Source organism: Myxocyprinus asiaticus, chromosome 8, assembly GCF_019703515.2.
Source record: "Myxocyprinus asiaticus isolate MX2 ecotype Aquarium Trade chromosome 8, UBuf_Myxa_2, whole genome shotgun sequence".
NCBI lineage: Eukaryota > Metazoa > Chordata > Actinopteri > Cypriniformes > Catostomidae > Myxocyprinus > Myxocyprinus asiaticus.
In genome coordinates, this window is record NC_059351.1 from 50,064,705 (window position 1) to 50,086,948 (window position 22,244).

At 35.2% G+C, this 22,244-nt stretch overlaps 2 protein-coding genes and 1 long non-coding RNA gene across 5 annotated transcripts in view; 1 reads left to right on the forward strand and 2 right to left on the reverse strand.

The window, feature by feature from the left end:
- Positions 1-4,395, forward strand: part of LOC127445511 (type II inositol 3,4-bisphosphate 4-phosphatase-like) — a 129,296-nt gene extending 124,901 nt beyond the window's left edge. For 2 of the 3 annotated variants that reach the window (XM_051705645.1, XM_051705646.1), the window contains exon 19: positions 2,117-2,800. In XM_051705645.1, coding sequence (XP_051561605.1) covers positions 2,117-2,294 — 178 coding nt within the window. In that variant the 3' untranslated portion in view covers positions 2,295-2,800. Of the gene's footprint in view, positions 1-2,116; positions 2,801-2,829 lie in introns of those variants that run through there. The other variant, XM_051705644.1, reaches the window with a different exon arrangement.
- A 5,516-nt stretch (positions 4,396-9,911) lies between these two features.
- Positions 9,912-18,244, reverse strand: LOC127445518 (interleukin-15-like). Its single transcript, XM_051705665.1, has 6 exons — positions 17,923-18,244; positions 16,967-17,061; positions 11,503-11,599; positions 10,837-10,881; positions 10,550-10,672; positions 9,912-10,456 (listed from the first exon to the last, which is right to left on the reverse strand). Exons 1-6 carry the CDS (start codon positions 17,992-17,994, stop codon positions 10,322-10,324), a joined length of 567 nt encoding a protein of 188 aa, XP_051561625.1. The 5' UTR covers positions 17,995-18,244; the 3' UTR covers positions 9,912-10,321.
- A 767-nt stretch (positions 18,245-19,011) lies between these two features.
- LOC127445521 (uncharacterized) lies at positions 19,012-21,428 on the reverse strand. The gene is made up of 3 exons (XR_007898011.1): positions 20,129-21,428; positions 19,841-19,990; positions 19,012-19,500 (listed from the first exon to the last, which is right to left on the reverse strand). It is a non-coding gene; the product is annotated as an uncharacterized LOC127445521 (long non-coding RNA).
- Positions 21,429-22,244: the final 816 nt, after the last annotated feature.

A 22,244-nucleotide genomic window follows, 5' to 3' on the forward strand; every position in this document is an offset into this window, starting at 1 on the left:
ATAAACCCTTTCATCCCTTTTAAAAATAATAATCGTCTTAGAGAAACAATGTTTGGTGCTCGTGGTATCCTGACACAGGTGCAGGTCACCTTGATTGATCTTAGACCTTACTGTTTCTATCTATAAATGTAACACTAACATTTTTTTATTCATATAAAGAGTTTCATGGAAAACCTGGAAATATCCAGACATTTGGGGCAGTGGTGGCTCAGCGGTTAAGGCTCTGGGTTACTGATAAGAAGGTCAGGGGTTCAAGCCCTAGTACTGCCAAGATGCCACTGTTGGGCCCTTGAGCAAGGCCCTTGACCCTATCTGCTCCAGGGGCGCCGTATCATGGCTGACCCTGCACTCTGACCCCAGCTTAGCTGGGATATGTGAAAAAAAAAAAGAATTTCACTGTATATGTGCAAAATGTATAATGTGTAATAAATAAATATAATTATAAATTACATTTTGGAATTTTGTGTTTTCCAAGACTGGAGAAGTTATGGAAGTTATCAAAATCTGTAAAAGTCATGATAGGGTCTTGGAAAAAATAATACCGTTTTACAGAAATAATTACAGAAATAAATCCGTAAATGTTTTAATTTCGTTTTTTCCAGGCTTGGAAAACATGGAAGTTATGGAAATTAATAAAATCTTAAAAGGTCATAAAAAGGCTTGAGTTAAAATTAAAATATTGAAGTCATGGAAATGATTAAAAATGTATAAATTAATGTAAATTATAAAATCTAAAAGTCATGGAAAATAAAATAGAATATACTTTATTGTCCCCATGGGAAAATTTGGTTTATACTCAACACCCGCTAAAATGTACAATCAATCATACAACATAAAATTACAATACAAAACAGTACCTTAAATACAATGCACACAGTGTAAATTCTATTCTGTTCTAACTTATTGTCATGGAAAATTAAGGAAATAATTAAAACTTAAAATCTTAATTCATGGAAAAGTATGGAAATTAATATAATCTTAAATCATGAAAAATTCTTGGAAATCAATTAAATCTTAAAGTCATGGAAATTAATAAAATATCATTGGAAATTATGGAAATAACAAACATTTTAAATCTTAGTCATTGGAAATTTGTAAAATCCTAAATCATGAAAAAGTCTTTGTAATTAATAAAAATGTTTAAAAAAGTAATGGAATATTATGGAAATAATAAGAACTTAATTTTTAATTAATGGAAAATTATGAAAATTAATGCAATCTTAAACCATGAAAGTCTTGGAAATGTATAAAATTTTGAAGTCACAGAAATGAATTAAATCCTAAAAAGTCTTGGGAATGAATACAATCTTATAATCATGGAAAATCATTAAATCTTATAAGGTCTTGAAAAAGATTTGGGAATTTTTATAGTACAATTATTTATTCTAGTAATGCTTGGCTCTCAAATATTTGTATTTGCTAGAAATTCCTTACTGTGAGTGTAATATTTAAAAAATGATTTCAAAAAATACTTAACCAGTAATCACAAGGAACTGGAATAGTCATGGAAATATACTGAGGAACAAGTGTGGAAAACCTGCATATAAAACATAAACATTTTTTTATTTTTATTTTTTCAAATTAAAGGCATAACATTGCTTGTGTTAACACTGTACACCACACAACACCATTCATAATGAACACCGTATGACACTATATGAAATGTAATCATCATAGGTTTCAAATCATTTTTCTTATCAGAGTGTTAGGGTGCAGTGTTGCCCAAATCTGTTATAATCATTTATATTCAGCATTGTAAAGTCTGTTGACTGACTTGCACTTCCCAAGAACTCAAATCTTCCCTGCTCTTCAAATGTATTGATTTCCATGAAATCTGTCACCATTTTCCATTTTCTCATCATCATTTTAAAAGCAGCTCTGTTTGTGTGTACACAGTATGTGTGTTTTGGGTCTTCATGGCCAGATGAATGTGTGTGCTTAAAATTTCTTGCACGATCATGACCAGACCAACCCATTTAAATGACTTTTTCTTGAATTTGTTTGTTTGTTTGTGTGTGTGTGGCCAAACTGACCTATTTTACTAACTTTTTCCTGAATGTGTGTGTGTGTCTCTTTGTGTCTCTTCTCTCTCTTGATTTGTTGTGGGAACACTCAGCGGTCGTTTGGCCCAGGGAGAGGTAACCCAATGGGACGACCCTGAGACGGGCTCCATAGCTATTAACAAGCCGGCGTCACGCCACTTCTATCCAATCGCACTTCTGCTTGTCAGCTCCCACCTGTTGGTGGTGTGGCTCATTTTAAGTCTTGTTTTTTTGCTTGCAAAATACCAATAAACTGCTGATTATGCCATACACGAGCTCTGTCTAAATTTCTTGCTTCCTATGACTACTTCTCTTTCTCTCAACTACAATCTGCACAAATAAGGGAGTGATGTTTACATGTATTTAATATTATACTAAAAACAACGTACAAGTTCACAAGCCCAAGCTCCAAAAAAGGACAAAAAACATCATAAAAACACCATGAAATATGTCATTGATACCAGTCATTGCAAGTAAATGATAATAGTGTTTTGATTTTGGGGCAAACTTTTCCAAAAATTTTAGCATTTGAAAAGCTGCACATAGTTTTGTTTGCTTTTTAGAAGGAAATGAGGAAATGGATGTATGTTTGTTTTGGGCATACTCTAAATTCATTGTGATTGTCTTTGATAAATGAAGTGTCATTTATTCAGAAGATTCTGATTGTTTCCTCATACTTTGCATTATTAACGTGCACGTTGAAACACTGTCGTTTTGGCTCTGTTTGTTTAATAATTTCATCATCATCACTTTCATTTTATGTCTTTCTTCATATTCCTTTCATCAGAGAAGGCTGCCGGATTGAAAATGTGCAAAAGAATATAAAGTGCCGAAAATATGCATTCAACATGCTGCAGCTGATGGCGTTTCCCAAATACTATCGGCCACCTGAAGGAACTTATGGGAAGGTGGACTCATGAAACATATTGAGGATAGAGATTATAGTTGACCATTAATATTTAAAGTCTAAAAGTATGAGACCACATGGAAAACGTGGCATTTTTTTTCCGATTTAAACCTGGGAATAAGTTTTAGGATTTTAAAGAATGTAAAACGTTATAATGTAAAAAGAACATGAAATGTTGAAGATTCTGCACTACTTCTAGGTCACTAAACAAATGTAAGCAAATTTGTGACTTTGACCATGTTAACTTTTTTTGTGCAAATGGTCAGATTTCTGATGCTTTTTGGAACATTCTCAAAACATGAGCAAAGTTCAATTCAGCTTTCCACTCAAATTGTAATATTGATATATGGAAGCCGTATCCTGCCATGGAATAAAAAATAAGAGGTATTTCTTACTTTATATATCACAAGTGTAACTTTATTTCTCACAATTGCAAGAAATATGGTAAAAATTGTGATATAAAGTTGCAATCACGTGACATAAACTCATAATTACGAGATAAAATCTATAAAACTTCGCAATTGTGACTTTATATCTCTCAATTTCAACGTTTGCAATTTTCGCAGTCGCGATTGTGTAATAAATAAGTTGCACGTTTATATTTCGTAATTACAAGAAATAAACCAGAATCAGAATGAGCTTTGTTGCCAAGTATGCTTACACACACAAGGAATTTGTCATGGTGACAGAAGCTTCCAGTGCAAATGCAACCACATGTACAGTGGATATAAAAAGTCTACACACCCCTGTTAAAACAGCAGGTTTTTGTGATGTAAAAAATTAAACAAAGATAAATTGTATCAGACTTTTTGCACCTTTAATGTAAAATTTGTTATTAGCATAAGTGTGCACACCCTTTTATAATTAGGTATGTGGCTGTGTTCAGAATCAACCAATCATCAAAGCTCATGTGAAATAGTACATGTCTGTCTTCACCTGAAGTGATTCTAAATAAATCTCGGCTGTTCTTGTAGGATTTTTCTGACATCTTCTTGGTTGCATGCTACTACAAGAGCCATGGGCCACAAAGAACTTACAAAACATCAACGGGATCTCATTGTTGAAAGGTATCCCTCAGGTGAGGGCTACAAAAAAATGTCCAAGGCATTAGATATACCATGGAACACAGTGAAGACAGTCATCAACAAGTGGAGAACGTATGGCACAACAGTGACATTATTAAGAACAGGACATCCCTCCAAAATTGATGAGGAGACAAAGAGAAAACTGGTCAGGGAGGCTGTCAAGAGGCCAACAGCAACATTAAAGGAGCTGCAGCTCTTTCTGGCAATTACTGGTTGCTCCCTACATGTGACAACTATCTCCCATATTCTTCTTCTGTCTGGGCTATGGGGCAAGGTGGCAAGACCAAGCCTTTTCTGAGGAAAAAAAACATCCAAGCCCGGCAAAAACCTATATCCAGTCTCCCAAAACCATGTGGAAAAATGCGTTATGGTCTGATGAGACCAAGATTGAACGTTTTGCCCCAAATTGTAAAAGGTATGTTTGGTGCAAAAACAACACAACACATCAGCAAAAGAACACCATACCCACGGTGAAGCATGGTGGTGGCAGCATCATGTTTTGGGGCTGCTTTTCTTCAGCTGGAACTGGGGCTTTAGTGAGTGTGGAGGGAATCATGAATAGCTCCAAGTACCAGTCAATTTTGGCACAGAACTTTCTGGCATCTGCTAGAAAGCTGAAAATGAAGAGATCTTTCACCTTTCAGCATGACAATGATCCAAAGCACACATCCAAATCAACAAAAGAATGGCTTCAGCAAAAAAATATGAATGTTTTGGAATGGCCCAGCCAGAGCCCAGACCTGAATCCTATAGAAAATCTGTGGGGGGACCTGAAGAGGGCCGTACACAGGAGATGCTCTCGCAGTTTGACAGATCTGGAACAGTTTTGCAAAGAAGAGTGGGAAAATATTCCCAAGTCAAGATGTGCCAAGCTAATAAACTCTTATCCAAACTGAGACTGAGTGCTGTAATAAAATCAAAGGGTGCTTTGTCTAAGTATTAGTTCAGGGATGTGCACACTTATGCAGTTAGGTTGTTCTACGTTTTGTTTTTTTTGTTTTTTATGAAATGTGTCACTTTGGTTTTCAGTGGCATTGCATAGGTTGTCATTTTTACATTAAAGGCGCAAAAGTTCTGAAATGATTTATCTTTGTTCAATTTTTTACATCACAAAAACCTGCTGTTTTAACAGGGGTGTGTAGATTTTTATATCCACTGTACATACATACAAACATATGCATTTAAACATATAGTGACAAACAAAAAAAAAGATAGAACCGATGAAAAAGAGAAATATACAATAGAGCAATAATGTTGTTCGAATATTTTATATACAGATATACAGTTATGTGCAGGTGATGTAATGTATTGAAGAAGAGGTAGGATATGTTACAGAATATAAATGAAATATGGATATAAGTAGGAATGGATGGATTGAATATTGCACATGGTTGTATTGACCAAAGGAAAGTATTTTGGGGCAGTTTTAACTGTTCATGAGGTGGATGGCCTGAGGGAAAAAAAACTGTTCCTGTGCCAGGCTGTTCTGGTGCTCAATGCTCTGTAGTGCCGGCCAGAGGGCAACAGTTTGAAAAGGAAGTGTGCTGGGGGAATGGGGTCAAGAGTGATTTTAACAGCCCCTTTCCGTCACTCTGGAAGTGTGCAGTTCTAGCAGGGTGGGTAGGGGAGCGCTAATAATCCTCTCAGCAGTCCGAACTTTGATCCTTTGAAATCTTCTGATGTCTGACTTGGTAGCTGAACCAAACCATAAAATCGTAATTGAGAGATATACAGTCTACAAAACTTCACAGTTGTGACCAATATCTCATAATTTCGTAACTTTCACAATTTTGGCGCAATTTGTCACGGTTGTGCAGTAAATAAATTGTGAGTTTATATTTTGTAATTACGACAAATAAAGTTGTAATTGAGAGATATACAGTCTTTAAAACTTTGCAGTTGCGACTTATATCTCAAAATTTTGGCAGTCGCTATTCTAAATATTCAATATAACAAAATTGTGTGATATAAACTAAATTGTGGGTAATTACAAGAAATAAAGTTCCAATTAAGAGGTTTTATAGATTTATATCACGCAATTGCCACTATCTATTTCTCAAAACTGCGAGTTATAAAGTTACAGTTGTATTGTTTTTAAACTCACAATTGCAACTATTTATCGTAATTGTGAGTTTATATTATGTAATTGTGACTTTAAATCTGGCACTTGTGAGAAATTAAGTCAGAATCGTGAGATTTAAAGTTAGGATTACTTTTTTATTTTTTTATTTATTTATTTTTTATTACATTGTGGGATCAAGGCACCACACTGATAATAAAACTTATGACATTTTTTATGAAAAGAATCCAAAATAGACACATTTTCACTAGTGGTCTCAGACTTTTGGACCCCACTGTACAGACATGTGTTTTATGTTTATATATATATATATACTGTGTATACTGTGTGTGTGTGTGTGTGTATATATATATATATATATATATATATATATATATATATATATATATATATATATATATATATACACAGTATATACATGCACACATCAGCCACTAGGAATGGAAAAGTATTTCAAATTTTCGTTGTATTTTTTTAAATAATGTATTAAAACAAAATGTCTATTGAAGATGACATACATTTATATTTTATAGACTGTATGATGCAATAAAACAAAGAAGGCTAATGGAGCAAAAAAAAAAAAAAAAAAGCAATGCGCCATTTAAAAGTAATTTAGATTTCGTTTTTTTGTAATTGTATTTTTTTACATGTAAATCATCAAATGTGTATGAATGTTTTCTATTGAACGTGGAAGGCGGGGTGTCCTTTACCAGGAACAAAAGTTATTGTTTGCAGTTTTTATGGTTACATATCAGCCCACATTCATTCCTTTTTTTGTATATGTTTGTTCCTTTGTTGTTACCTTTAACCTGTTTTTTAAAAGTGTGTTATATATTGTTTTCTTATTTGTATTGACATATATAGCAATTGTACAATATATCACTTATGTTTATTTGGACAATTCTAGGAAAAACATTGTTTCTATAAGAGCAGTCAGCAATTAAGGGGTCTGTAAATTTAACATGTATGCACTTTTGCACATAATTTACTGTATATTAACTAAGTTTACATAATATGCACCCTATATGCTGGCATATTGTATAAAAAAACATTCGCTCTGTTAAATGTGATGTGTGTAATTTTTTTAAAGTTAAAAGCTTTATCTTAACTCAGCTTAATATGCATAGACAACTATAATTAAGCCAATGTAAAAACTAAATTGCTTTCAAAACATTGCTCTGTTTGGCTCGACCAGGCATGAGTTTGAGGCAGGACTATATGTTTGGAAACAGTCTTTATTTTCGCAGTTCTGTTCGGTGCCGCATAAAAAACACATTTCACTTTTAAGTTATGCTATAAACTATTCATATCAAATGTCACTTTTTCAGCATTTATTTCAGTCTGTTTTCTGTTTATTTAATTTTTTTGTTTGGTTTTGTTTTATTGGATACCTCTCACGGTACAGTTGGACCAGGTTGGTTGGACCAAAAAAAGTGTCCTGAAATGGTTTGGATGACATGGTATATGCCTTGTTTGTGTTTATCTGAATATCTGAACAATAGACTTCTTGATTGTTCACATTCATGTTTATAAATGGTCCATCTTTTATTTGTCAGAACAGGATGTCTCCCTGAAAGAAGTCACATGCATATGGTTACAAAACAATTACGCCACGTGTCTATGTTGCATGGGCGTAAGAACAACAAAGAAACGAAGATGTTTTACGTGACAGTCCATCACAACGGAGTTCATAAGTGCTGACTGTATTGCCGATTTACTGTGAAATCATCTGATGCCTTGTGGCATTGCTTATTTGCAGTGATGGAAACCCAAGTCTGAAACTTAGACTGAAGCTGCACTTTATTTTTTCAGTGTTAAAATACTCTCTCCAATCCCAACTTAATAGGTAGAGACAACTGTAAACTGTTCGTAGGTTGATCTTCCCCAGAAAGGTGTAAACACTGGCACTATCAAAACATTGCTCACCTGAGATTGGGACACTGACTTAACCAATGGCACGATTTTAGGGTGGGACTATATGTTCCTATCTGACCTGGCCTATGGCAGATGGGGGCGGAGTATTTATATTGCTATAGAGCGCAACAGTGCCAGCCCACATTTTCAACCATCTTGGTTACGGAATTATTTTTCCAGCTCATTTTTTCCATTGGGATTTCATAAAATCCTTCATAAAAGAGTTCTAAGCCATGAACCAAACCAGTCTGAGGTAAATCACAAAATTACAATCTTTGATTTGAGGCACAATTTTTTTTTTTTTTTAATCGAACAAAAAGACAAAGATACGAGATTGTGTCCTTTCTGACTATTATGAGGGAATGAACTACAATCCCATGAAATATTGTGAATGACATAATCGAATTAAAAACAATGGAAATATATAAAACTGTTGCTTTAAAGTTTAAAGTTATCTTTTATGTTGTTTTTGTGTGTGTGTGTGTGTGTGTGTGTGTGCAAAATGTTCAGGTATATACAAATATATAAGTAGTTTGAGAGTGTAGGAAGACTCGATTGGGAGTGGGCGGTCGCTGCGGAGCTCTTTTGGCGCACTTTGTTTACCACGATTCTCTAATTGGTCGATTGTTTCCTGCAAGATCATGGGTAGTGTAGTTATTCCACACAAATTCCAGCCTGATCTCATGAAGATTAAGTGACTTTGGCAACATTTTTGCAAAACGAAATTATTTTTCTTTATTACATGTTTTGCTGCATTTTCCCAGTGAAATGTCCAGCGGGGGGCACCAAAAGCGAGTGAAATGGTGTCGTAATCAGACAAGGTTTTACTGAGTAACCTTAAACTTTAATCTAAACCAAACCAATAGTGATCTAAAATCAAATGAGAGGTAGACACAAAACAGACATCCTTACCCTGAACCAACACCTAAACTTAATCGAAAGTGTCCAAAAACAAAATGCTAAAATGAAAAGCACATTTTCTGAAACAACCGTGTCGTTATTGTTTTTTCAAATTATGCGTTATACAGTAGTAAAAGCGTTTCAATATCATAATAGTGTATGAGTAATAGAGTGAAAAATGTATGTTTGTAAAGTCATAATCAGCCAATTTAGTTGTAATTTTTGTGTGAAAGTAAATAAAACGCACTGTTTATTTCACCAGGAAACTGCGGCAAAACGAAGAATTTGGCACGTAAAAGTCATTTTGCAAAGAGATGTTAAAGTAACATTCATTCTGTGAGACCAGGTTGACAAATTCTGTTAAACATGATTGAAAAAAAAAAAAATCAGTTGAAATAACGAGGATTGATGGCTCCAACAGAGGCATATACCATCGATTAACAACCTCAAAGCTCACGGTAGGTCTGTCTTTAAAAGTTTACAAGTTATCGTTTAAAAACTCACCTATTGAAAATTATATGGGAATCGCACACTTCAGCTTTAAGTCACATTGATTGATCGCACTTGACTCAAAAAATGTTTAAATGCATATAATGCAGGGCCGTTTCTAGCTATAAGCAGTGTAAGTTGCCGCTTAGGGCTCCCAAGCAACCATGGGGCCCTGCAAAGTAAAGTCTTTTTGAATTTTTTTTTTTACTTTTATTTCTCCATGGCTCCAAGTAGGATTTCGCTTAGGGATCACATATGCTCAGAAATGGGCCTGATACATTGCCACAATTTTTTCCAGTGTTTTCTGTACAGCTGGTCACGTACCATACCATCACTGCTGTGCAATTGTTGCAGTAAGTTGCTTCCATGGCACGTCTACTATTTTCAGAGCAAATAACTCATCAAATTACTCATACCATGACATAAGATTTTGGTCATATCGCCCACACCTGAGGGAGCACATACATAGGAAATTATCCGATTTAAATTTGAATAAATGATCCCATCCATTGTCAGTGAAAAGTGCTTTAATGTAACAAGACACTGAATGTAAAACAGCAGTATATGCAAATATAAAACCATTTTTCAGCACCATCTAATCTCATCCTTGCATCAAAACGTTAAACAGTATTTAACAATATATTTACTTATCATATTTATATATTTACCTTAAATTCTGTACAATTAGAAGACATTCACACCTAGGGAATATTTAGAAAACCTTTTTTACGAAAATATATTTTTGTAAGAATATAGCATGAACAAAATGACAGCCTGAGACAGGTTTGGACAGTGTTACATATAAATATTGATATAAAGTCACTGGCATAATTTAATAGATATTATGATAACAGACACAAATAAGCTTATTTTACATGTTATCTGAGAAAAAAAAGGTCTTGTTCTAATCACATGTATATACATGAAGTTTGCCTTTACAAAGTATCTTCAGTTTTGTGAGAAACGTCTTCATCCTTTGAAAGAACACTGTGGAATTGGTGAGTTCTTGTACTTCGCATGGATATCGTTCTAAGCAGTTCTTGAGAAGCAATCCAAAACACAAAAACCCCATTACTTACTGGCTGCACATTTTGTGTTATTACATGCATATTTTGATATTACTTCAACTTACATATTTGGTATATTGATCTAAAGTTTTCTTGATCTTCATCTTGTTTCGAAAGGTTACGTTTTCTTCATGCAGGAGAACATTCATCTCCAGCAGATAACAGTCAATAAACTTATTTGTGCAATTCTGCAGACAAACATAGCGTTAGCACTGGATTCATTTTTACGCAGTGGAAATAATTAGCATTAGTCAAATTAAAGTATATCATTTGTTGTTTTTGTACCCATTAATGATTACGGATAACAAAAATTATTTTAATTATGTTTTTAATAGTTATTAAATGAACTTACTTCAATATTGTCAATATTTGGTGTGTACAATCGGGCATCAGAACTCTGGAAAAACATAAATATTGAAAAAAGACAGCATTTAAACCTACTGTTCAACTGAATGAAGTTTCCTAGTATTGGGAATTCTAGTCCTACAAACAGAACAGAATTGAAAAAATAACCATTGTTTTCAAACAGGTTTCTAGAATAGGGCTGATTATTAGATTCGATTCTGATTCACAACCTGACAATTTAATTCGGATTTCGTTTAGATTCTATTCCAATTCTTAAGGGTGTATTTCAGTTTTCCATTTTGCTAACATATAAAAGTAATTCTCTCTCTGCTAATGCTATTTATTAAACAGGGACCTTCTAACTATGTACATAACAAAAATATTAATTTGATCAATTCTATTTAGTTTTCATCATTTTCATACAAATAAAATAGTCCAAATCTGTGTCCTTAATGGTATAATAATATTGTTTATCATTTAGTAGTAATCATTTCATAATATGAAATATTAAATGAAATCTTAACATAGTATTTTATTATTGACTCAGTCATGATGTATATTCAAGAATTAGTGACTTTTAAGCAAGTGTGGTAATAAAATGGAAAAACAAGGACAAACCTAATATTCTTATATCTGAAGTAACAGTACATCATAAAATATATACGTGACTTACTCGAAATAAATGTTCTGTCTCTACTATCGTTTTCTCGAGGTCTTGCAGAGTCTGCATTTCATGACTGTCAGCCATCGGCAACAGAGCACTCAGACAGCTAAACGCTCATAAACAAACACAAACAAACAAACACCTTTTAATTTGATATGGTTCAAATTAAAACATTTAAAATTAAAAATAATTTATTTATTTTCACAGTCTCAACTTCCAAAATGAAAAATCATATGAAATTATTTAATGAGAACTTACTTAAATTAGGGATGTCCTGATACTGATACTGGTATCGACAGAATCGACACCGCGCTCATGTACTTGTAGTGCTCGTAAAAAATGCTCCGATAGCAAAAACCGATACCATCTGATGTACGAAAGTCATTGCGTAAACATTCATCGCACAAATTAAAATAACGTTATGTTCTGGTGTGATTAGTAAAATGCAAAGGCTGCATTTTAATGAGATAAATATATAGTTTGCATGTGCTGAGCATTTCAAATGTGAGCATTTGTGAATGTGTGGAGTTGGTGTTGTGTCTCATACCTTTTACAGCTCTTTGGCTCATACACGGAAAACACCATCATGAGCATTGCATGCTCTGTTTGTAGCAGATGACAGTGAGCAGAGCGCTCATTCACTTTGTAGCACGAGGCACACACAGACTACATATTTAATTAAATAGCAGCCTTTTGCAGTTTAATAATCTCACTGGGTCACGTGACGACCTGCTTTTCTGGAAGTGAAATGCTATAGTCCAAAAAAACAAAAAACACACAGAAATGGAAAGGGCTTCAAAATAAACGTTTCCGCCAAAATAAAAGCTACATTTAAATGGAAAAAAGTAGAACAGAAATACATCACTACTGTATAGTTATGTAATATGCACTGTAATACAACTACTAATACTAATAGTAATTGTATTACTTTAAAGCAATATCTCACATCTGTGATGCTCTGAAAAAAATAACTCCAATGTTGTATTGTGGATTGTGCTGTGAGGTTCTGTATAAAAGCACTTCATTTGATAAAAATAATACAATATTATGTTCAAATGAATTGTTCTATTTTTATTTGATTAAATTTTTAATGAATGAATTTATTTACACATCATTTTGATGATAAAATTTAATTAAACTGTTAATATGGAATTCAGAAAAACTAAAACAAAAAAAAACAGGTATTGGTATCGGCAAGTACCAAAAAGTGTCGGTACTCATTCTCAAAAAAATGGTATCATGACATCCCTAATTTAAATGTTTGTGTTTTTAAAACCCAGTCTCATGATGAATCTTAATCATAGTACGAGATGGCAAAAACGTAAGAAAATCGTACAAAAACACGACTTTTACTCTCAGAGAGAAAAATAAACAAACTAGCAAAAATGCTATTATTATCTCTAAACACTCATAAATACAGAAGTAACCAAATGTGTTCACCGATGTTTCCTTTCTCAAAATAAAGTGTTGGATAGGAAGCTAGCTAAAATTTAATGCCAGTATTGTATCAATTTGAAATTCTGTTTGATGATTGGTTGGTCTCTACGGGAATAAAAGCCGAGTCACACGATATCTTATGATTTCGCCATCTCGTACAAATTATTAAGAGTTGTCATGAGACAACTAACTAATACTATTAAATTATTATTTACTTATTTCTTCCTAATGGGCATTAAAAGAGATTGTGTTTCAACATTCAAGGCAGAAAAAAGTACTTTCGGTTGTACTTTCAGAAAAAGTTTACAGCTAAACCTCACACACACACCTTTTAATGAAAAGTTGACAAGCAGGTGTTGTCGTTTCCCTGATGCGTAAACTCTGTTTCTATATACTGACTGCTTTTGCATTTGCCTTGATATTGACATTGAAAACCACTTTCCTTTTAAAGTGAAAGTGTGTAATTTCTATGCCTCTAGTGTCACCGAACAATCAATGTTTACAAAGAGATTCTGGAAAGCTTCCAGCATCCGCCATTGATCGACCAGAAAGTCCCACCCAAAACTCAAACCATTGGTTGAAAGAATTGTACAGTCAAAAAAATGATACACATCAGCTTTAAGGACGTGCAGTGACATACTAACTTTTCAACCAAACCACGGTGTAAAATGTACTGTAAATTCTTCTCACAGGTGACAAAGCTCCCCTCCTTCAACGGCACAGTGAGCATTATACTGCCTTCATTCAATCTCGTACAAATAAACTTCCGCTCTAGCACTTACTGTAAAACAGTTAAAAAGTCCTGCAACCACAAACGATTATGATTGCTCCATTTCCATTAAACATACATTTCCAATGCTCTCCGTTTTAAGTCAGCAGTTTCAACTAATGGAGCACGAGTCTATGGCAGTGCTTCTAAACAGACTATAGCAACCCAACACAACCAGCACCAAAATCGAACAAAAGTAATCAAAACTGAACTGCACTGGCCTAACAACTCGCAAAATGATTTAAGGAATATTCCAGGTTCAATACAAGTTAAGCTCAATCGACAGCATTTGTGGCATAATGTTGAATACCACAAAAAAATTATATTAATTTCAACTTGCCCCTCCTTTTCTTTAAAAAAAAAGCCAAAATCTCAGTTACAGTGAGTGAATAGTGAATTATCCATAAACTTTAAAATACTCATTGTTTCAAAAGTATAGCCACAAGACATAAACAATGTGTGTTAACATAATTTTAGTGCTATAAAATCGCTTACTAACCTTTTCTATGTAAAGTTATATCCAGTTTTACAACTTTATTGCCATGATGACATAACACCGTAAACATTAAATCCCTAAAATGACTGTAAAAAATAATTTAACAACTTTACAACTCAAATAATACACAAATGTTACCTACTGTAGAAATATTAATGTAACTGCATTTAGAAAATTATAAGCTTGACATTTCTGCCTTTACACCCTCCAGAAATTGGCCCCTTTCACTTCCATTGTAAGAAATTCCCTGAAAATTAGGGACAAGTTGAAATTAATTTTTGTGGAAATGTCCATTGTCCATTGAGCTTAACTTGTATTGAACCCGGAATATTCCTTTAACATAACATAGGCTCAATAGGACAACTAACAATTTTTTTTAAATGTCTTTTCAATTTTAAATTGCATGCTCTTGGCAGCCAACAATTCACCACATAAAAATTGCAGATTCAAAATCAACTCAACGCAAACCATCCTCACTACAAATGAACTTATATTTAGTTGCATTTTCTGTTACCTTGCATAGTTTTGTTCATGGTTTTTGAGGATGAGGGCATGTGAACCAAGCTGTCCATGATGGCAACTGTCTAATTCGGTTAGCTTCTAAATGACCGATGAATTTGATTGGACGAACTGCCTTTGATGTCATTAAATAAAAGATGTGGAGTATTTTCTCCTAGCTTTTAAGTTTCCTGCTATCTGCGACGCTATTAGAAAAGATTTGAGACATATTTTTGGGTCACAACCCAGCGGTTGAGAACCACTGACATAGCACACACAAATTTTCATTGAAATATTCATTTATTAGTTAAATTGAAAAAAAATGTATTTATACTTTTAAGGCAGAAAATACATTATAAGTATGTTTTCAATCAATATTTTTCTCACTTTGAATTTTTTACACTGAGCTCATTGCAACATATTATGGAATAGTATTCTATTCGAAGGATACATGCAACACTACTTTTGAATTTGGCTAAAACATGTCTTAGAAGCAAACAAAATTATGCAGCCTTCTAAAATACCTTCTTTTCGAACAAAGTCTATGTGACTCAATTGCTGGCTTTTATGATATAAATAACAGTCCTGCACTATAGTAATAAGAACTTTAATCTTTAACCCTACTCAAATAAGAAAGGCATTTTACTACCATCATAGGACTAAATGTCATTTAGATCATAATTCTGTCATCTAATCATTTTTGAGTCACCATGCTTACTGAGTTGCTTATGGACTGACTTTCTATCTGTTCTTTCCTATGACTAACAATCTTATTACGTACATAGATTATGACAGATAATAGTGTTGTTTGCTCCAGGCAAAGTAAAGCTGAGATTGTTGTTTCGTATTACCAGCCATACATGAGTCTCATTAATAGTGCATGTAGGAGGCCATGATGCACACTCTAGTAGTGATTTACCTTATCAAGCTCACATGCAGATGCTTGTATAGTTTATATTTAATATCAGTGGAAATGTACTTGGCAACGGCAAGCAGCCAAACTACCCTGATGTACAGGATGCATTCTCGACAGCTAGTGCAACAGAATACAGGGATCTTGAGACAGGGTTTTCAAAGTTTCAACTATTTTTACAACAAATGCGCCACTTATGGCGCTAAATACAAGCAAAATGCTCCAAAAGCTTCCGTCTGATGTACAGAAACCAACAATTCAAAATAGCGCAGATGGAACACAAGAACGTGTCCAGTGAGAACAAGAGAGATTGACCAACTCAATTGCAAAATGGACTGACTGTTGACTGTAGGCTTGTTCAATGATATAGAAATAAACAAACAATATACTGACTTCTAAAGCCACTTTTTGTATTGTCTCATTAATGCTTTAGTCGTCTGCCACAATAACTCAACATATTAAATATTGATATTTGCGATTTATTGTGATTTGATTAATTAATCAGTGTGTTATGTAATTCATTTGATTTTAAAAAAATCATCGATTGACAGCCCTAAATTTATTAATTATAATTTATATTGCCCAATATTGGGACATGTCACAACAAGGTCAATGTGTGTTAAATTAACTGTAAAAAAGAAAGAAATTAATAAATAAAAAAATCCTGGTCAATAGAGTAAGTATTTAATTTCTTGAAGTCAATACTTTTTTATTTATTTATTTTTTATCCCTTTTTTCTCCCCAATTTGTAATGCCCAATTCCCACTACTTAGTAGGTCCTCGTGGTGGTGCGGTTACTCACCTCAATCCGGGTGGCGGAGGACAAGTCTCAGTTGCCTCCGCTTCTGAGACCGTCAATCCGCGAATCTTATCACGTGGCTTGCTGTTCATTACACCGCGGAGACTCACAGCATGTGGAGGCTCATGCTACTCTCCGCAATCCATGTACAACTTACCACGTGCCCCATTGAGAGCGAGAACCACTAATCGTGACCACGAGGAGGTTACCCCATGTGACTCTACCCTCCCTAGCAACAGGGCCAATTTGGTTGCTTAGGAGACTTGGCTGGAGTCACTCAGCACACCCTGGATTCGAACTTGCAACTCCAGGGGTGATAGTCAGAGTCAATACTCGCTGAGCAACCCAGACCCCCAATTGAAGTCAATCCTTAAAGCTACTGTGTGTACCTTATTAAATTGACTGCTGAAATGTCAAATTGAAAAGTGAAAAACATTGTGACAACACGGCCCAATCTCCCCTAAGCAGGTCTTTTATTGTTTTAGTAACCCATTCAGTAGTTGTGCCACATACACACAGCAATCAGCAAAGAAAATAAGCAGTCGTATTTCTTAGATATACCTCAGAATTAAGAAAGAATTCCAAACCTCTGTGTTCAAAGGACATTCCAAGTGATTCTCAAAGCACCAATGGTTACAACCACATCTTCCAGTTCTCTGTAAAACAGCATACATTCATTTAATGTCAGGACCAAAAAGCTGCAAAAATCCCTCCGTTTGTTTGAAAAAGAGAAGTGATTATTTGATTTACTCTAAGTACATCAGTTCTAGGAAGCAAAGCGCACAGCCTGTCGAAACCTTGTGGGAAGAATGACAAATCTTGAACTAATTCATCAAAATGATGACTTTGTGTAATTGCTTGCATGTGTATTGATTGTTAATATAACACTAACCTCTTTCACAAGTTTTGCTGGATGCTCCAGGGACAGTTTTACATGTTTGCTTAAGGTTTAAATCATCATGAAAATAACGACCATGACTGCCATTTATTTATCATTAAAGTTAATCATTAGTAAAGGGAAATGCTGCGTGTGTGAACGCGATTTCGCCGGTGTGCACGCGAAAGATCGTCGTGAGCGAAAATTCGCATCCATAAGTGAATAAATGCCTGCGGAAGCGTCAGCTGTGAGTGCGACTGAAAGTTGATTTGCTTCAGTCACGGATCTTATTAACTAGGTATTCCTAGAGGTATTTATTCGTACATATGTTAGTTTTACTTTCAGCACAACAATTTGTAAAATTACTAATTGTAATATAATCACCCCATTATATTTGTGTAGGCAAATACAGCTAAATATACTCCATATTTCTGTAGCAAAATGCCAGTAAGGGTAATATATAAACACTATTTGACACTCAATGGATTGAGCATGACCAGAGAAATCACAATGAAATTATAAATGCACTGGTCCATTGCAGTGCAAAGCCCAATACAGCAAGAGACGATTGATGTTTTAACTCCTTTTTGGCAATAAAAGTGAGCGTAGAAGAGCTGGTGAGTACGTCTTCGTTCCCTACCATTGCTTTACGTTTTGCTGACTTATTCCAAAATCCTACGATCAATGCCAGGAAGAGGGTCATTAAAGTCATCGGAGCGAGATCGTTCGTAGGCCAACCGCGACAGCTGCGTGTAGTTCACATGTTCTCGTTATGTCAAAGTCCTTGAAGTATGGAGAGAGGCAGAAATCAATTGATTAGTCCAGTAGAATATTTTGCGCGTGTTATTCATCCATACATGCACACTGAGGGCTTCTCTTCAGTTAGTGCACTGCTACGTTCAGTCCTGCTACTCAAAATGCAATGCCAACAGCTACAACACACTCTCACTATTATGGACACAGACGACCGCCCATCCCGTGGACGGAGCTTCTTTCACTTTGACAATCGACTATTTACTTGGCAAGGCAGTGCAAGCCCTCTTCTTAGTCAGTGAGCAACAATATTTGATTTGGGTGGTAAAACTACAATGATATCAGAGTCCCTTTGGCCGATTATTAACCAAGAGAATAAGGTTATCTATGGACTCCAATGACGTTATCTGGATATAATAGACCTATTGTTAATTTTGAACATGGCTTATGGGCCGTTCAGACCCAGTGTTGGTGCCAGTTTGAATTAATTAGGGGGGTCGGTATTTGAAATTTCTAGGTGGGCACACATTCACTTTACCATAACTGTAGCCTGGGGCATAGATTCCAGGAGGGATGGGGGAGAGGTAACCCTCCCCAATAATCCATGATATTTTTTGCTGTGGTGCTTTTAAAGGGATTAATTGAAAGATGCAATTCTTTTTGTAATAGTTAAGTGTGCTGACAGCGCTGTGCATTTACATATAGTTACTTTCAGCTCAAAGTTGCATCTCTATTCATCCTCATTATTTAAAGCATTGCTTGTGTTCAAATTAAACACATTGAACAGTCAATTTATGTTCCTGTTTAATACGCATAGTGCGCATATTTGTGAGAGATGTTGTGGACAAATTAAAGAACAATATTTTTATGGAGTGTGTTGTTGATTCTTTGTTGGGTTGTTTGACAGACATCGGAATTTCTATAATAAACTGGTGCAGAAGAAAAACCAGACAGAAACAACTGACTTTTAAAAACATTTCTTTAGATATATCTGAAATCCAAAAAGATGACAATGCCAGAAATTGAATTTTTATTACCTACACGTTCTCACCAATACTACCTACATTTAAGAGACTGGGCAGAAAACATCATTTAATTATTTATTTTTTAATCTGGTACAATATCTGCGCTGAATAGCATCTAAAATAATTTATATATATTTGCTGGGTCTTTCCACAGCTCGCTCCCAAGTTCAGGTTTGAGAGTGAGTCCTCAACTCCAGCATCGTCTTCCTCCTCCTCCTCATCATTATCATCAATGTCATCCTCCTCTTGGTCTCCTCCTCCATATTCTACATTTTTCCAATAGCTGCTATATGCAGATGCACCATATCCATCTTCATCTGTGCCACTCTGGCGACCGAATTTATGTGTTTGAAATGCAAGAACATCAAGGAAAAGATACTCGGATGAACCAGATACCTGACTGCTTCATTCAAATCCAAAACTAGTAGTTGAATGGAGGGCTGCACAATTTGAACAAACACAAACAATTACTTATTACTTACTTACTTATTAATGTTATTATATATACAATAGTAATATATTTCAGATTAAAAAATGGCACTAGGCCAAATCATATTTTGATAAACCTAATATGGATAGTTCACATTAAATTTTAATGTAGATGTCATGTAATATTTTTTGGTAAGATACATCATCTAAAACAATTGCAAACAGAATTTTGCTTATTATTATTAAATGAACTGATATTAATTGAGAGATTACATGAAATATTGGATTTTGTTGCTGTCTTTAACAATATTAAAGCAGATAATTTAGTCAATTGTACAACAATAGTCATACATCATAGACATGACTGAGGCCTTTGGTTTTCCCAAACATTGCGGTCGCATTCAATGCAGTCTACATCACAGAGGGGGTACAAGCAGGCATGAGTACTCAAGCATTTCCTCCCATGGCACACCAGGCTTCACAGAAATCACATATGGCCCCCTATTGGTCACAAACAACACTGCATTAACTTGACAATCAAAAAGCATCTTCCAGTGTTAATTTTTAGCAAACTTGGTATAAACGATGAGATCTGTGCAAGCATTTATTGGTGATATTTAAGGTCTTGTTTTTGCTTACCACCATGCCCATTCCAGTGCTGTGTATGCCAGGATGTTTTATGATGCAGCCTGAAGACATCATACATTTTGTTTTGCCTCTGAATACAGAAAAATACATAAATAAATACGGACAAATCAGATTGAAGTGTGTCGTTTCTCAGAATCGCAAGAATGAATGCAAATTCAACAACTCTCCGCATTATTTGCAGCAGCTTGCAATGTTGATAATTTCTGCAATTTTTCCACATAAACCATGAATCTAAGGTAATCAGATAACTCAATGTGTGACAGCGGCAAAGCAAACGCTTGAAAAGCTTGACGCAGTCAAGACATCTCCAACTGCACAGCTGCCATTTCTATCATCTCCACAGGGTTGGCAACTGTCCCATTTTAGCTGGGACGTCCCATATTTCGGCCAAAATTACGACGTCCCAAAAGGAATGCCTATTGTCCCATATTGACGCTCAAGGGGGATCCTATTGCGTTTACTTTCAAAATCCTTGTCTAAACTTTCGCAAGACCACATAACACAAAAAATGGCACAAAATTACATTGCAATTTTTAAAGCTCAAGTATGTCATTTGTGCGCAACTAGCAACAATTTCAAAAATAAACATTGTTTTCAGAAAAGTTTTGTGAATACGCCCCCTGTCTACCGTTGGTCAAACAAAGAGATAGCGGGTCTAAGCGGGTCAATCAAAACAGATACATTTTCAAAGCACCACAGAAAGACAGTGCTTACAGTTTTCGAGAAAATTAACCTATGAATGGCTTACTTATAGTAGTCTCTCTATATTAAACTGGGATAGGAGAAAGTATTTTAACAGTATTTTTTTTTTTTCAGCTTTCAGAAAAGCCTCAGCAAATTCAGTAATTTGGGGCTGCAATTTGGGACTGATTTCTGCACCGCTAGTGTCACCGAAAGGAATAAAAACTGTTTTCAATCAGTTTTCCCAGACACTCCCCCAACTGCCATTGGTCGAAAAACAGATAGTCCCGTCCCAAACTCACAACATTGGTTGAGCTAATGATGATGAGTTGGGTGGGTTGGAATGCTCAAAAAAGAGCAATGTTTTTGATAGTGCCACAGTGTTTTACACTTTTGTTAACAAAAAGTTGTCACATGGTCAACACCAACCCCAAGAATGTCCTGATTAGCTAAATTTATCTAGAAAATCAACAAAATCAAGTGTCATTGCAAAACTAGAAATGGTTACACAAATGTTTTTCCCTTTTAGGGAGAATTCCTTGATACAGTGCATCCGGAAAGTATTCACAGCGCTTCACTTTTCCCACATTTTACAGCCTTATTCCAAAATGGATTAAATTCATTATTTTCCTCAAAATTCTACAAACAATACCCCATAATGACAACGTGAAAGAAGTTTGTTTGAAATCTTTGCAAATTTATAAAAAATAAAAAATGAAAAATCACATGTACATCAGTATTCACAGCCTTTGCCATGACACTCAAAATTGAGCTCAGGTGCATCCTGTTTCCACTGATCATCTTTGAGATGTTTCTACAACTTGATTGGAGTCCACCTGTGGTAAATTCAGTTGATTGGACATGATTTGGAAAGGCACACACCTGTCTATATAAGGTCCCACAGTTAACAGTTCATGTCAGAGCACAAACCAAGCCATGAAGTCCAAGGAATTGTCTGTAGACCTCCAAGACAGGATTGTATCGAGGTACAGATCTGGGGAAGGGTACAGAAAAATGTCTGCAGCATTGAAGGTCCCAATGAGCACAGTGGCCTCCATCATCCGTAAATGGAAGAAGTTTGGAACCACCAGGACTCTTCCTAGAGCTGGCCGCCCGGCCAAACTGAGCAATCGGGGGAGAAGGGCCTTAGTCAGGGAGGTGACCAAGAACCCGATGGTCACTCTGACAGAGCACCAGCATTTCTCTGTGGAGAGAGGAGAAACTTCCAGAAGAACAACCATCTCTGCAGCACTCCACCAATCAGGCCTGTATGGTAGAGTGGCCAGACGGAAGCCACTCCTCAGTAAAAGGCACATGACAGCCCGCCTGGAGTTTGCCAAAAGACACCTGAAGGACTCTCAGACCATGAGAAACAAAGATTGAACTCTTTGGCCTGAATGGCAAGTGTCATGTCTGGAGGAAACCA